This window comes from Agelaius phoeniceus, chromosome 3 (genome assembly GCF_051311805.1).
Source record: "Agelaius phoeniceus isolate bAgePho1 chromosome 3, bAgePho1.hap1, whole genome shotgun sequence".
NCBI classification, from domain to species: Eukaryota; Metazoa; Chordata; class Aves; order Passeriformes; family Icteridae; genus Agelaius; species Agelaius phoeniceus.
The window spans coordinates 95,686,773-95,702,879 of NC_135267.1; the positions used below are offsets into that span (position 1 = coordinate 95,686,773).

General features: G+C 35.7%; 1 protein-coding gene across 10 annotated transcripts in view; it reads right to left on the reverse strand.

Moving 5' to 3' along the window:
* USH2A (usherin) overlaps nucleotides 1–16,107 on the reverse strand; it is a 373,658-nt gene that overhangs the window by 268,329 nt on the left and 89,222 nt on the right. For all 10 annotated transcript variants that reach the window (XR_013181496.1, XM_077175908.1, XM_077175909.1 and 7 more), the window contains one exon: nucleotides 7,169–7,399. Coding sequence is in view for 9 of the 10 variants with exons in the window: in XM_077175908.1 (XP_077032023.1) it covers nucleotides 7,169–7,399 (231 nt within the window). In the remaining variant the exon portion in view is untranslated. The remainder of the gene's footprint in view (nucleotides 1–7,168; nucleotides 7,400–16,107) is intronic.

Consider the following 16,107-nt stretch of genomic DNA (forward strand, 5'->3'; position numbering starts at 1 on the left):
CTAAGCTTTAAACAGAGTCTTCATACCTTCCACTCTCTCCTTTATTTTTTAAATTAAATAAACATCATGCCTTTGTGCAGTTTCTATCTTATAGCTGTTTCATTTTGCTTGCTGTTTTCAGCAACTTTCATTTCCCCAAATCTCCCTTAACAAGTCCCTCCATTCTGCACCCTTTCTTAGCGGTGTACAAGCACAAAAGGAATCCCAGAAGATGACATGCCTGAAGCAAAAGAGCACCTCCATAACTGTTTCTTCTGCTAATTCTTAGGTTTGACACTTGCAGAGAAAATGTCTACCACATTCCAAAAGCAGTGAATCATGTTTGCACAAAATTAGCAAAAGTCCAACTAGAGTTGTGACAAAAGGGAAGAATTGCTCTTTTAAAAAGTACAGTCATCTTGTGTGTTCATGACAATCAAAAGGTCCAATTCTGTAACTGGTTTTTTCACAGACAGATAAAACCATGATCTAGTCTACGAAAGGGTCTTTCCACTGGCAGGTTGATGTAACAATGGGAAAGGTCCTGCTTTTACAACTTCCCTTGTACAACTCTACTGTGTTCTCTAAAAGTTACCATGCTCAAGCAGAAAAAACTGGTTTTAACCATGCAGTGCAGAATGCACAACACTGGCAAAAATCTACTTTGGCACTAAAGGCACAAAAATGCAGAAAAAAACCCCAACATACTGCCCTTGTAAGCCCAAAGTACATGCTGCATAGTTGATCTGTTAAAGTACAAGAGGTAAATATGAAAAATAATACACAAGGTGAGATTCTTTTTTCTTCTTCTTTTCTGTGGTGGCTACAATTGAAAAAAAAAGAAAAAGGAAGAGAAAGCAGCGACTTCATACCGACAGAAAGTATGTCTGTGCCTAAAAAACCAGTTCATCTTAGTGAAAATATTACCCCTGTAACACTGGCAAGGTCAGCATCAGCTTGGCTTATTTGTTGCCTAAGTCCCTGTTGTGCATGTTCAAAAATGTTTTAAGTTGTTTTGTTCATAAAGCAGCAGAGTTCACTTTGTTGTGCCAGATCACTCCTTTTTCTCTATATGCAGCTCCTCTCTCCCTCCCTATCTTTAGGCTTCTTGGGATTCAAAAGGAAGAAAGGAAGGAATGTGTTTTTCAAGATGAAACTCTGAATTCATTTTAAGTACTAAGATAAAATTCTACCTAAAATCTCTGTGCAAACAGTTCTCAGGCAGAAAAAAGGATGGTTCCCTTTCTTACTGAAGCCAGCCACTTGACGGTGATATAGATCTTTATCTTTCTTCCACAGATGAAGATGCAGGTTCAAATCATTCTTTTGTGAAGACAAGAGGAGAAAATATAAGAAGCTGGCATAAAAATTAAAAGCATTTCTAAGGACAAGTCCTGTGGCAACAACCTAGACAGAAAGGACACAACAAAATGCGAGTTCTCCAAGAGCTTTTTAGTGTATGATTTAATATAAAACTCTGAAAAATGATTGGCAACATTAAAGGTTCCCTGACAAAAAGTATGTTCTTCAAGTCTGCAAAACAAATGTGGTCTCTTTCTTTCTCTTAGAGTATTCAAAAGCTTGGAGTAAGAATTTCTTTTGCAATAGTTTCTCCCTCAGAAAATCTTGTTTACTTTCTTCATTTCAATGTAATGAAATAAAAAGGCTGATTCTTCAAAAGCTATGAAAGGAAAAAATGCCAGTAGAGTGACAAAGAATACATAAAGCCAAACTAAGCAAAAAGGTCAGGTTTCTCTTCTCCTCTTCCTTTCTCTCCATCATTTTGGTATAAGACTGAAGCAAACAAATTTAACTGCATTTGCTGTAAAGTTTTGTCTATAGATTAGGGAATCCTTGCCATCAATCTGGAGAAATAGATGGACCACAAGTGGACTATAAAAGTGAGTAAAAAAACTGGCTAAACAGCAGGACTCAAAGGTTTGTGACAAGTGGCACAAAGCCCAGTGGGCAGCATTTACAAGAAACTGGTACTGGGACCAATTCTGTTTAACATTTCTATTCATTAAAATGGATCCCAGGTGATGGGATGAAGTGTGCTGTCAAAAAGTTTGGAGGCAATTAAAAAAATAAAATTAAGGGTTGCAGTGGATACACTGCAACACAGAGAAACCTTAGCAGGCTGGAGAAATGGGCTGACAGAAACCTTGTGAAATCCAGCAGAGGCAAATGCAAGTCTTACAGTACGGTTTTGGGTATGCTGGCATTAAAATAAAAAATAATAAATAAATAATTTTTTAAAAATAAAGAAAACAAAAAATAAAAAATAAAAATAAAATAAATTAAAAATAAAATAAAATACAAAAAAAAAACCAAACAAAAAAATACAAAGGTACTTGCAGCCTGGAACAAATCCAGTTTGTTCCAGGCACCAAGACATTCAGGGGGCCAAACGACATTGAACAAGAGGCTGAGACAATAGGGTTTGTCTAGTCTTAAGCATGGAAGAATGGAGCCAATTACTGCCTTCTTCAATTACCTCCCCAAAGGATATAAAGAAGATGAAGCTACACTTTTCTGGACCTCTACAGTGACAGAATAAGAGGCAATGGACATGAGTTCATATGCAGAACATTTTGCATAGATATAAGGGAGAAAAATAAACCAAAAGACAGGTCAAACTGGAAACTGGAACAATATTTGGAAACATACTTAGCTACATATGGAGAAAAGAAGCAGACAAAGCCCTAAACAGGTCTAGCTGGACTGAGTATGAGCAGGAAGACTAGATTATTTCTCTTCAACACTCACTTATTACCTTATTCTGAATTAGTGATTAAAATTAATTTCTAACGATCTCAAATCATTAGTTGTATAAAGAAATGCTAGAAAATACCTAAAGAAGAAAAAAAAAAATAGAAGCAATACTTGTTCAACTCATGCAACCTTCTCTCTACAAAGAAAATTGTCAATCAGGAAAAAAAAAGGCATCTCTTTCCTACTAAAAGTTATTTGGTGAAATGAACATCTTTCCCAGTTTCATTGGGTTAGTCTGAGTTTATAATAGGATATATGTTTGGAAAACATTCTTAGAGGTCACAGAAACAATCCACTTACTCCAAAGCAGAATCAATTTTAGCCAGGTTATTCCTGACAAATGTTCATCCAACTGTTCTTTAAAACCTGCAGTGTCAGGCTTTCATTTCTTTCTCCCAACAATGAATTCTTTTGCTCAGCTAGCTTGAATCTTTTAGAAAAAAAAGACAATCTACCTTGCTGTATTTTAAGCTTATTATGAGTGCATTGCTGCTTTACTCACAGTAAACACAAAAAGTTCATTCTCCTCTTTTAAACTACACATTTTTATATATTTTAACACCATTATAATTTCTCCTTTTAGTCTTCATTATTCTAAACTACACCATTTTCTTTGGCCTCTCCTCTTACATTGTTTTAGAATATCTAATCCTGTTCATTTTCTTGGTATTCAGTCATAATGTATCCCCCAAAGTTCTGTTGGGATGCTGGGAAAGGTCTGTTTATTTGGCTCCACAAACTAATGAAAATATCTGCCCCTTTGACTAAGTATCAAACGTTTGCTCAAGATCCCGTGGAGTGGAATTTGTTTTACATTACTGCAAAGAGAGTTCACTGTGATGAAGAGCTATGGGGAGATCCAACACTGAATGACCACAGCCATTCTCAGCTCCTCTGCTCAGAACAAATGTAAATGCTGCCTGTGCAGTGTTCCATGGCAAACTCATTAAGAAACATCGTTACTGGAAAGATTCTCCACTCTGAGAAATGTCTGTGTATCCGAGCCAGAATCTGGCAATAAAAACACTAGCACAGATATAAATATTTTTTTAAATACACATTTTTAAGACCACTTTACAACAATAAAAATATCATTGTAAAAAAAAGTTCTCCTTGCAATGCTTAATATATTAACATCTTACCTCATACAGTTATTTTCTAATTATTACAGAGCTGAACAGGCATCATGTAGAGGTTAGCAAAGATTACATAGTCCAGGCAAGTCATACTTCTTTTTAAGTGTATTATCCTATTTCAGAAAACTTGGAATCAAAGCAAGGCCAAACACAAAATTTTCTGCATTTTTATCAATATTATGTGAATAATTGTCTTTTAAAACAAGTAGCATCAAAGAAGAATGACATTTGAACTCCAAGCTTGCTAGTTCTACACCCTGTATAAAATTGATATTACTTCTCTTGAGGACAAGAGAATCAGAAAGGCAAACACAACAGTGGTACTACAGCATTCTGACTCCAGATTCACAGCCACAGCACACAAGCTGGACCAATAAAAGCAATCCACACAAAATAAATAATTTGTAAAACCTCCTAGCCAATTCTAGAGGTCCTTTTAAGTATAAAGTCCCACATTAAGTAGAATCTGAACTTCAGCTCCCCATTAGTTAAATCACACCACTTGGCTGTCTCATGAAAATATGAAGATAAATACCTAAATACCCCAATTTTCAGAGTGATGGGAGATAGATAAGTTCCTTCACTAAAACAAGAACACTAACACTTACATACAACAAATGCTGTTGTATCTAAGAACTTCAAGGAACGCAAATAACTACTAAAAATCAAGTCTGCATCATTTGGGAAATGGCATTATACATGGCTAAAACACTTGACATTTTGAACAGCTGAAAAGTTGCATGTAGACAGTATGAGCAGAAAAAGTCTTTTTACTTGATTTCCTCTCATCTAATGTGTACTCAGAACACACCTTCCTGTGCAGCTGGAGGCTTTGTTAGAGACAGGACACTGCTTAGTGTAGCCAGTGTTTATTGAATAACTTCTTTTTTTTAAAGATAATTTTGGAAAATTTCCCAGAAAATGCATCTGCCCCTAATACTTGCACCATGGACTGTAAGACCAGCCAGGAAGGTAGTGAGGACAACTGCATTTATTAGCAATGAATCAACTGATCAATCTTTTTCTGGATTAACAGTGGGAGATCCCAGACGCACCAAGAAGTATCTGTCTGCTGACTGACACATACAAGCTGGCACAATTTTGTGTCAAAAATGTACACAGCTCCACGCACACTAAAGCTGTTCCATCCATAAAGCACAATTGCCAGCTGCTTGTCTTCAGAAATGGGTAAGAAGAGAGGGTCTCAACAACGAAACAACTGCAGAGTACAGCTAAAGAATATTTTTCATTCCCTTAAGTGTCTGTCTTTCTAAACTCTCCTGGATTTGCCATCATTTTCCCCTCCATCATGTTTTGAAGAAGGACAGATGACCTACTAAGAAAAACCCAGATATATATTTCTTAAAGTCTTTATTGAGTTACCAAACCTGAACTACACATTTTTAGGTACCAAGTGTACACTGATTTAATCTGATTGTCAGTCATTACTAACAGATGTTTGGACAAATTTCTTAGTGTGTTTTAGTTCTAGGTTGTCTCCAGACACTCTGACTAATAGCTGGTAGAAGAGAACACAATCCAAAGCTATGATGAATTATATTTATCCATACAGCGTTATCAGCCATCAGCTGCCAATATGAAGGGAGCTTTATTTTAAGATCTTCTAACCTTCCTGTCCAAACTCTCTCAAATCATCTCAGTCATCACAATAAACTTTACTCAAGGCATCAGTCTCAGCTTATGGAGTAGAACTAAACCCCAGAGTGAATCAAAACTTGGGTAGATTGGTGTTGGGCTTGCTTGGTTAAAAAAAGACACAACTGACAACAAAAGAAACATATCAAAGGGGTTTTTTTCTAAATATACAGTAAAGGGTGCAAACTGATGTCAGAAAAACCACTGGGCAATTTGGATGAGGAAAGGAGTCTAACAGCTGTTCCTACAGATTCCCACACAGAGACAGGTTGTGCCAGTCAACACAGTGTCAATATTTAACTAACACATTATCACTTTTTGTTATTATTTATCAGTCAAGTAATCACCTAGCTAAAAAAAAATGTGAAGCCATCTTCAACCTTTTTTTTAAGTCAGATTCACCAAGTGATCATAGAGAAGCAAGAAGCTGATTTCTGTTTTATACAAAACCTGAAATTGCATATACACACTTGCAAGTACTGAGTGCTCAAACATTCTTGCCAGAATTACCTGTGGTGAAGACAAGGAATCTCTTCTTTGAAGAGACAGCTGAGTGCTCTTCAAAGCTCCAGCATTCTTTTTTGTGCCAACAGTGCTGCACGGTTTTTGCAGCCCTTCTCTCTCTTAACAAACAAGTACCACACTAAGTTGTGTCACTGCCACTGGTGTGGCCCCCGCGCCATCAGTGTGCTAGCTAATGCTTGCTCTTACAGTCACCCAGATTGCTTTTGGATTTCCCCTTCCTGCTGTCATTCTCATGGCCTGAGATAGATATACATGCACACACGTCTTTCATACTTTTTTTTTAAGTCTTCAGCTCTGTTGTTTCTTCTTTTACACTTGAACTTCATGCAGACAAATGCATGATTTCACTTACAGACCACTACATCATCTCAGATGTGCAATCAGGTTCATTTCTGCAAAAAACATACTGTCTGTATCTTTGCTTTATCCCAGAATTCAAGATATATCAGCAAATGATGAGAATACAGAAACAGGACATAGGTCTGCTTCAATCTGAAAATCTCATAATTCTAAAGTAAAATAACTAATCAAGGAAAAAGAGGGAACACTCAAAGGCCCAGAAACAGCAGAATTCTATCAGAGTAGCAGGCTTTTCTCTTTCCTTAACAAAACAAACAGGATCACAACACAAATGCTCTGAAACTGGAAGACACAGCTTTTTGAGTGCTTATGCAGCCCCAGGAATCCTCAAAAATGTACTAAACAAAACACATCTTAGCACTCACAGCAAATAATTTACCAAGTTTTTATCCCAGAAGAATAAATAAAATCTTATATTTACAACTCAAAGCCAAGAATAACTTGGCTTTGAGTTGTAAATATAAGATTTTTGTTGCTGCACGAATATGCAGCAACATCACTGTCATGTACATCTCTCTGTCCAAACATGAGGTAATAAAAATCCCGCATGTCCAGTAATTTCCACACCCTTTTTAAGTGAGAATCAAAATAGCCCATACATCGCTAATCATTACATTACTTTAATAAATTAGAACCTACCTACTTTAACATACAAGTTTTACATAACATGATACTAAATGGTAAAACGAATGCAGAGTTCAATTAGTACATTTTTAAAGTAATTTAAACGCATTTACCTGTAAAGTAAGTATTGGTGGGGAGAGTGGAACTCGCAAATCTGTAATACCCATTTCCTGGGAAACGGATCCCTTTTGTTACTTCTATATTCATTGCAGCTAAAGATGAATCCATCCTTTCCACCTGGTAGATGGGAGAAGGCCCATTAAGCTCTTCAGGTTCATCCCAAATTATCTTTACTGTTGTGCTGTTTATGCCTTCAACACGAGGGGCACTAAGTTTTCTTGGAGCTGTGGATAAAAAAAGTTATCTAGGTATCATCATCCATAACACTTGGGGAATTATTTGTTGCACATAACAATCTTTGCAAAACATTCTGTTTAATTTTCTGATTTTAAGAATAAACACAGATATCCATAGAAGCTTAATTAGGAGAGGAAAAAAAAAAACTCAAAAAACATTCCTAATCTTTATGAGACACTCACTTTCAGTTGCACAAGAAATACTTTGTTTATTCAGGCCTTAGACATATGTCTCTGTAATTATATCTAAAATATTTTTGATTGTAATCTTTGAGAATATTAATCAACATCTTCATAAAAAGCATATTTGGATTCCTTCCTTCCTTGATGGGTCTCACATGCCAAACTCTCTGTAAATGTGAATCTGTATGACTTTCACAAGGGGATGTAAGCAAAAAAACAGAGGAAAATTTGAGCAGTTATAACTCTTGTTACATCTCAGTGTGGTACATGACAACAGGGGTCTCTTGTCACTGGACTTATCTTCACCAAGAGGAGCAGAACAGCTCTCTCTCCACAGCCCGGCAGACCCTTCAGGTTGTTCTCACGATGTGCACACCAGACAGCAGCTTGTGTTCAGATAATTGCTCACTTCAAGAAAACAACTCTCTCTAATTTTTCTCCACCAATTCTGGCGCACACCAGGACTCCAAACAAGACTGCTTCCACAAAGGTAGCAGCACAAGATAATTTTACGTTATAGGATGATCCTCCTACTGTTAAAACCAATACTTTGATATTCTTTTAAACACTCTGATAGCATTAGCTACTCTATAGCTGAGTTATTAACTACAATTATTCCATTTTTTAATAAAAGGATGTACAGTAAGCCACAGGAGGGCAGCATGACCTGTTTGGATAATGACACAATGGTCCTATAGGTGGAAAGAAATGGACCATCACTGAAACAACAGAAGACATCATCTGGAGAAGTATGAGAACACTTTGCTATGTACAGAATCTATATACATCTTATCCTGCTTTTTTCTCACCCTTCTTTCCCCGATAAAGAGAAGGATTTAACAACAGGAACTTCATTTGTGCCCAGGAAGCGAAATACAATGACAACTTGTAAAAATTACTTGTTCCCATAATGACACAGTAAAGAGCAATAAACGCCTTTCAAGAACAATAAAACCTGAATTAAAATATGGGCCTTCAAAATCTGACACATTACTTCACAGCCCAGCATTGTACATAGCATGGGTTCTTTAGAGAAGGAGAGATTGCTTCATTTAAAATGAATTAATAACATCTTTTTAAACATTCCTGCATTTCCAAGATCATTAACACATTTTTCATTTTTCCTATTTGCCAGTAGTATATTATTTCTTTATTTTTTCTTTTTCTTTGTCCCCCACAACCCATAACTTGACAGATAGTCTTCTTGGAGAAAGCAGGGAGTGGGGGAACTGGGAAACTGCCAAAGGCACTATGTGCTGTAAATTCCTGCTTAGGTATCATTTATGACTTCACAATCTAATTAGTATCTCATGCGATGGTAGAAATTTACAATGTCAAAATTGAAGTAATGCAGTGTGAGGTCATAAGCTTGCCTGCATAAGTAGGGCACAGCACTAATGAATTGTGGTATTAATGCACAAGTTTAAATAGAAAACATGGCTTAACAATCAAAACTTCACCTCTGAGGGAACCAGCCTACGTCAGCGTTTTAAACAACCGAAGATGTTGAGCCCTCCAGTTCAGATTACTGATGGCAAAACAGAAATGCTAAAATTCATTATTTTTAAAAGGCATACAGCTGACTAGCATTCATGACAATAACTACATCCTTTAAAGTCTAGTATTAATAAATGGCAGTTACTTGGACCATAATTATGGCATCTCTGATACCCAAACCTGAAGCTTTTATGGGGCTTATGCAATTAACTACTTAAATGCATCGTAACACTTGCTTCTCTGACAGGGAAGTATTGATTTTTTAATCATTTTCCAGTCTCCTCTAGCACAAATAAATGTACTACAGTTACAGTTAATGCACTGTGTACACGCATTAAACACTGGCATGACACAATTTATTATTTTGTGATATATGGAACACAAGACTGCTCTTTCAGAAAGTAACATCCTTGCTATAGCACTAGTATTCAAACTACAGTCTCCTTGATGCTTGAGAATTCTTGTGCATCAAGACAGCACATCAAAACTGTACATAATAGGTTACATAAGTATTTAAAAACAAAAATAACAAAAAAATCCAAACAGAAAACCTAACTGCTCACAAAAACAGAAGGTCTTGAAATAAATCTGTAGCACTAGCCCAGCAGGATACTAAATGCTGAAATTAAAAATATTCAGTATTAAAAGATTCAGTATATATTTTCCTAAAGGTGTCACTGTGGTACCTGTAGCTACCTTCTGAAAGATGAATCAAGTATAATTTTACCTATTTAATTTTTTTTAGTCACATTCTGTTAAGACACATCTGTCAAAATAATGAGCATACTGCATTTTAGTGGATTCAAAGTCACATTTTTGTGTATTTTAAATATGTAGTTTTAATGTCTTGCTATATAATAGATATTTAATATATTATAAGGCTAAAACAGTATTTAAAAGCCCATGATTGCTGCATGCCATTGTGTAGCAGAGGGCACAGAAAAGACCAATAAAGACAGATGGTCTATACAGCTTATGTTGAAGTCATATATCTAAATATAGATGTTGCTACACAGGTCATTACAAACAAGCCTTTCCCATGTGTTTATGCACACACGTGTACACAAAAATGAAGTTGGTAAGTAAAGAGCAGTTAATTTTGTTTTGTTTGAAATAATATCATTTTAGTTTTAGGCTCGAAGACAGATGCCAGCATTTCGCTCTGAACAGATGGTAATTCCATCTAATAGTGCATCTCTGTATTAGTAAGGTCTGTTGTGTATACAAACAGTAATAAACACTAGGTAAGGATCAAAATAAATTTTAATTGTTGACATTAAATTCTGGCAGCCATGGTTCTAAGGCTACAATATTCCTTTCTCAAGTCTGTCAGGTTTACTAATACAACTGCTAAAGCTTTTCCATACTCTGCCAGATTCTTGTCCCAGGAATAACATATTTACACTGTAGCTAAATTTTACAGGCTTACATATGTTTGAGTAACTTCTGCTCAGCTTACTGTAAGTAGGTATCTGTGTACTCTTCCACCAAAATCCTCAAGTAGACACTGAATTGTTCAGGAAGGTAAAAGCAATAAAAAGTCTACCATTTTTAACTGTTGAATCCCAAATGCATACATACAAAATAAAAGAGAAAAAATGCCAAATTCAAGGAAAACAGTTACAAAAAATATCTTTTTCTTCTCATACTGGAGTTTACCTTGCGGGTAAAGTTGCACACCTCACTATGGCTCATGCATTTCATTTTTGATTCCAGTAATTAGTCCAGAGGACCTTGAGTTTGCCATTGAATTTCAGGTATGTTCTCCTTTTCTGCACTTCACAATGATATCAAGTCATTTCAATAGCAAATGAGTCAAGCAATAATACCTACAATAATATCTTCCGACAATATTTTGAGTTATAAGAAATTCTTTAGAGTCCATTTTGGACTCCTTCCCAAAATAAAAGAATAAAACCCACCCACAATAGACATTAAAAGAAAATTTAGTAACATGGATATGTTGTAATCATATTTCTTTTAAAAAAGATGTAATCCACTGTATTTTTTGAAAATCATGAAAAATATATTGCTTCCACCATATGGGACAACCAACGACTCACCAACCGATTTAAGATGCAGCATATTGAGCTGACCATATGTTACAGTGCTGTTGAATGGCTGAGTGATTCATGCCCGTCACATTCTAGTATATCAATTAAAGCTCCTTGAAGTCTGCATGATTTGTGTCTCTGTTATTAAACCCTGCTAATTCATCCCACTTACACATCTGTTATAAATCTCTAGGAGTGCTGCATGATTCATGGCAATCTGTGAGCATGGTACAGCAAATTCTTCTCCTTGTAATTAACAGTAAATTGTTTTACTGCCATGCAATGAATTTTTCAGTTATATTGCAAATGAACTCCTAAATGCACGGTTCTTTCCTAAGAACTGACTTATATTATTAGGCAATTAAAAAGTATTGCTTTGAACCAAAAGCTTTTAATCAAGAGGAATGCAACTTAAACATAGCTTTAAAATGTTGCAAATTTGACAGAGAGGAAAAAGAACAAACTGAGCTGTTTTGAGCTATTTTATGGCATAATATGTGGTTGGTGGGGGAGAAGAAACAAATAACTTTTAATTCCCTACTGATTCCCTGAAACTCAAAGAGCAGTTTAACTGCAGCATGAACACTTGGCAAGACAAGTTTGAGCAGATTCTATTTATCTCAGAAGTTACTTAAGTCATCTGTCATTATGAAATTTCTCAGATTACTTTACACTTTTCTAATTGTAAAACAGCGTCTTTATTCCTGGAATAAATAATTGGATAATTAGCCAAGCTGAATCATCAGAGGATTCCAGTGCTGCTCAAGTGTTCTTGTCAAAGGTGAAGCAAATTCATTTCAGCTTTGCCTCTGTAGCTTTCTGAAGAGGCTTTGATTTTTTTCCTGCTACATTCTTGGCAGCAGCCTCAAATTCATGAGTCCATACATCAAGTCAGTAGTTTAACAACAAATGAAATTAAATTCAAAGAAGGGAAACTAATTGAAGGACAGCAACAAAAGTGTTTGGTAATGTGCTTTTTAATATGGCATGCCACATTTGCATGATAATTTTTCCTTTTTAGCATGGAGCAGAAAGTGACTAGCTTAATGAGGGATTATTCAAGACAGGAATGAACAAAATGCATTCATAACTAAGAACAAAGATTGTATTATGAAACGGAAACAGGCAACTGCCGAGAAGTAACTGGATGATTGGTTTATGCATTATGAATAAAAAGGTAGAAAAATATTTATATTAGTATTCACTAATGACTATATATACAAGATTGTTGTAATTAAAATTATAAATTAACATATTAAGAGTGCTTGTTTAATCACTTTGGGTCCTATTCACAATGAAGAGACTTATGTACATGCATGCAAAACAATCTGTGTTTCCAGGCCAGCAGCAAATGGCCCTCGTATTTCTTTTCTGTAACAAAGGAAACTATACATTTCTTACTACCTGATTAATGGGTATTGGTGATTTTAAAATTGAGGCATAGCCTTTTGTAGAAAAGCCATTTATGACAGACATTAACAAATGAGGCTTTTGAAAAGGGTCTGCACTGGACCTTATTAATGAATGGAAAAAATGGGAAAAAATGGACAAATAACTCAGATTAAAAGGGTAATCAAAAATAAAACAACACAGAGTGTAACACAGCCCAGAATTACCCCAGCAAACCCAGAGGCAACTCCAAAGCCCAAAATACAACTGGTTCAGAAGTCTGCCAAGAAGCCAGATGCAGCTGGTGCTGGAAGAATATCTCCTACAAATTAGCTTCTGAACCTTGTAATAGCCATCAAAAAGCAAAAGATCAGGAATACAGTGTGCTGGGTAAATGGCAGCAATCGCAAATCAAATACTTTGCTATGTCTTAAAAAGTGCTTTTTAAATGAATTTTTTTTTTAATTAAGGGCAAAGGAAAGGTGAACTTAATTACTAGAAGTAAGCTTAGTCACACAGCAGCTCATGAAACACAGATGTATAGATTGTTTAAGGCAACCTCTGACTATATGATTTGAGATCAGTAGCGTAAGCAATTGTACTGGTCCAAGCATTCACATGGCTAATTTCATCCTGCTGAAATGACAGAAAACTATAGGAATAAAATGGCATTTCTCTGCCTCTAAAAAATTTTGAAAACATGCATGTTTTGTGTTGGTAATTCATAATTTCATGCAGACACACTGTCACAAAAATTAACTTTCAAAGGATCGGGTCTCTCTGGTACCAGCTAGTAAAGTTCTATAGGTACCATTTCAGAATCCTACATGAGAGAAAACCATGCAACAAAACCTGCTTTTGAAATAAAAAAAAAAAGCCTAAGACCTAGTAAAAACAACAGACTGAATGCCATTCTCAAAAGTAAATAGGAATTTGAACATGGCAGAACCCAGAGAGAAGAATAAAGGAAAACTTTGCTTATGTATTGAGTTGAAAAATGTATAATTATTGTCTAATATTGCTCTCAGTTACACACATGCAGATCCACTTGATGATCTTGTGATAGCAGAGACTAAAGCAAAGTTCAAACTGGATTTCAAATTTTCAAATGAAGTTTCAACAATGAACTTCTCATCTATCAGCCAAGGACTTCAGTAGCATGAGCAGAATATTGCAGTGCATAAAAGTGTTTCAAATACCACAAGGATTGTGGAAGCTGCAGCTGCTTAATTTATGATTTAAAAGACTGATTAAAAAGTATGAAACACTTCTTAATTAATTGCATATATAAAAGTCTGCTATTTATGTATTTGAACAGATCAAATTTAGGTTCTCTTTCTGTCCAGTCACCTTCTCTTTGAAGGTAACAGGAATGGGTAATTCTCTTCTTTTACCTTCCTACGCTTATTTTGATCTTTCATCCCAATACTGCATTTATGCTATCACTGATGTTCCAACAATTTTTACCATTCTTGGAGCATCAGGCATAACTGTTCTTTTATTTAGCTCACCCTCCTGGCTTCATATGCATTTGTAACACTCAGCCTTTCTATAAGATAACTCCATTCTTAGCAAGTTTACTTTGTTTTCTCACAGTCTCCCCTCCCATTCTTCTGATTTGTCTTCTTTATTACCATTTACAGACATTGTGGGTGTGTGTATTGGTGAGGAGGAGCGATTTTGCCAGTCTGACAGACACAAGGACATACAGCCAATTTGAACTTTCTTTCACTCTACTCCTGCAAAGCTACACATGAGATATTCCCAGTACAGATGCCTATATTGAACCCCAAGTTAGAATGAATCCACTCATTAAGTTTGCTTCTGGATTTTACCCAATCATAGTTCAAGACACTTCTCACTGAAAAATCAGCAGACTTTTCCTGATGCTTCTGCCCCCTTGGGTGCTATCCTTAAATTCTGCTCCTGTGTGAAGTAGTCTCTTTTCTTTATCATTTCAATCTTATCTCAAAATCTCTTACTTTTCTTCCTCAATAATTTTGTTTCCAGTTATTTCATGCCATGTTTCTACCTTTGTTTTCATTTTCTGTCTTACAATGTATTAAGAAAAAAAAAACCCACTAAACTAAAAAAAAGAAAAAAAAAAACCAAAACACAAGTCTTCAGAGAAAAATATTATCTTTTAAAGAATATATTTTTTATAACTAGGCTTCAAATTACCCTAATGGATCTGAACAAAGCTTAAAAATTACTCTAGACTTCTAGTGCCAAATTTTAGAAGCCATTGGCAATTTCAAAAGAAGCCCCTTCCTAATACACATCTGTTGGACATGCCAAAATCACAGCCATCAAGATGCCCATTGATTGAAATGTTGCATGTGATAAACCTAGACATGCCATACATAAAGGTGAGTGGACATGGTTTTCCATTGTCCTTCTGCTCCTCCTCCTGAGGATCAGAGGAGAAGAATTAGTCCAATTTAGTATAACCTCTAGCCTAACTTGAAACACAATTGAAAGATCCTGTATGTTGTTACAATGCAAGGGGACCATCATGCTGGAACACATTTCAGTCAAGACTTCCTCCAAAAGGCTGCCTTTGCCAGGGCATGGAGGGGGGACTGGCATCCAGCCAGGTATGCTGTGTCTTTGCCAGGGAGACATTCCTCCATAAAAAAGAACTCCCCAACAGTCCTAGAAAGACAATTTTAGTTTCATTTTGCACATCTCAATGACAAAAAAAGAAAGGATAGAAATGGACTAAGACTTGATTATCTAGTTTTACAAATGCCAGGGATTGGTTTTCCCAATTTTGTTTCAAGTTTTAACTCCCTTTGATTGTCATCACATAAGTAGTGCTTCTTTTAAATTGTCTTTGGAAACACAGTTTTACAGAACCTCATGGAAGGAAACATGCACACACACAAAAAGAAAAGAAAAGAAAAAAACAAATCTCACACAAACAACCAAAAAAACCACACACACAAAAAAACCTACATGGATAGGATGAAATAAATATCTCCAGGAGCAAAACAAAAAATGTGACTTGTGGGAGACACATGCAAATTGCATGCAAAATGTAAGTTTTTCATTTTTCATTTTGCTACAATTTAACACATTGCAATAACATGCTTTAAATACAAAATAAAAGGAACACAATACAGCACTGATTCTTTTCTTTCAAGGCTTTCAACAATAAGTAGGAAAAGGCTTCACCACAAAACAGCTAATAAATGGGGACATGCCTGCTATGCTATTTTGTATTCTCCTGTCTTCTCTAATGTGATAGGTCTCTGAGTATTAACACAACCAGGGAGGAGATGGTCATAAACAAGCTGTCAAGCATAACTAAGCTATTGTTCCTGAATCTTTTAATAAATGTATAAATGCAAAGTTGGATCATTTGTAGTAATAAGGTGTGCTGTTTAGACAATATTTATTTCCAGGGTTATCAGCATAGACTGGAACACCGTTCCTCATGGCTGTGTGGAATGGGATAAAGTCATACTTATACAAGTAGGAGGCTCTGTATATGGCCAGCCTTCCACTTGAAAAAAAAAAATGGAAAGGCAATGAAATAAATAGACATGAAGAACAGAGGACAGACTAGAG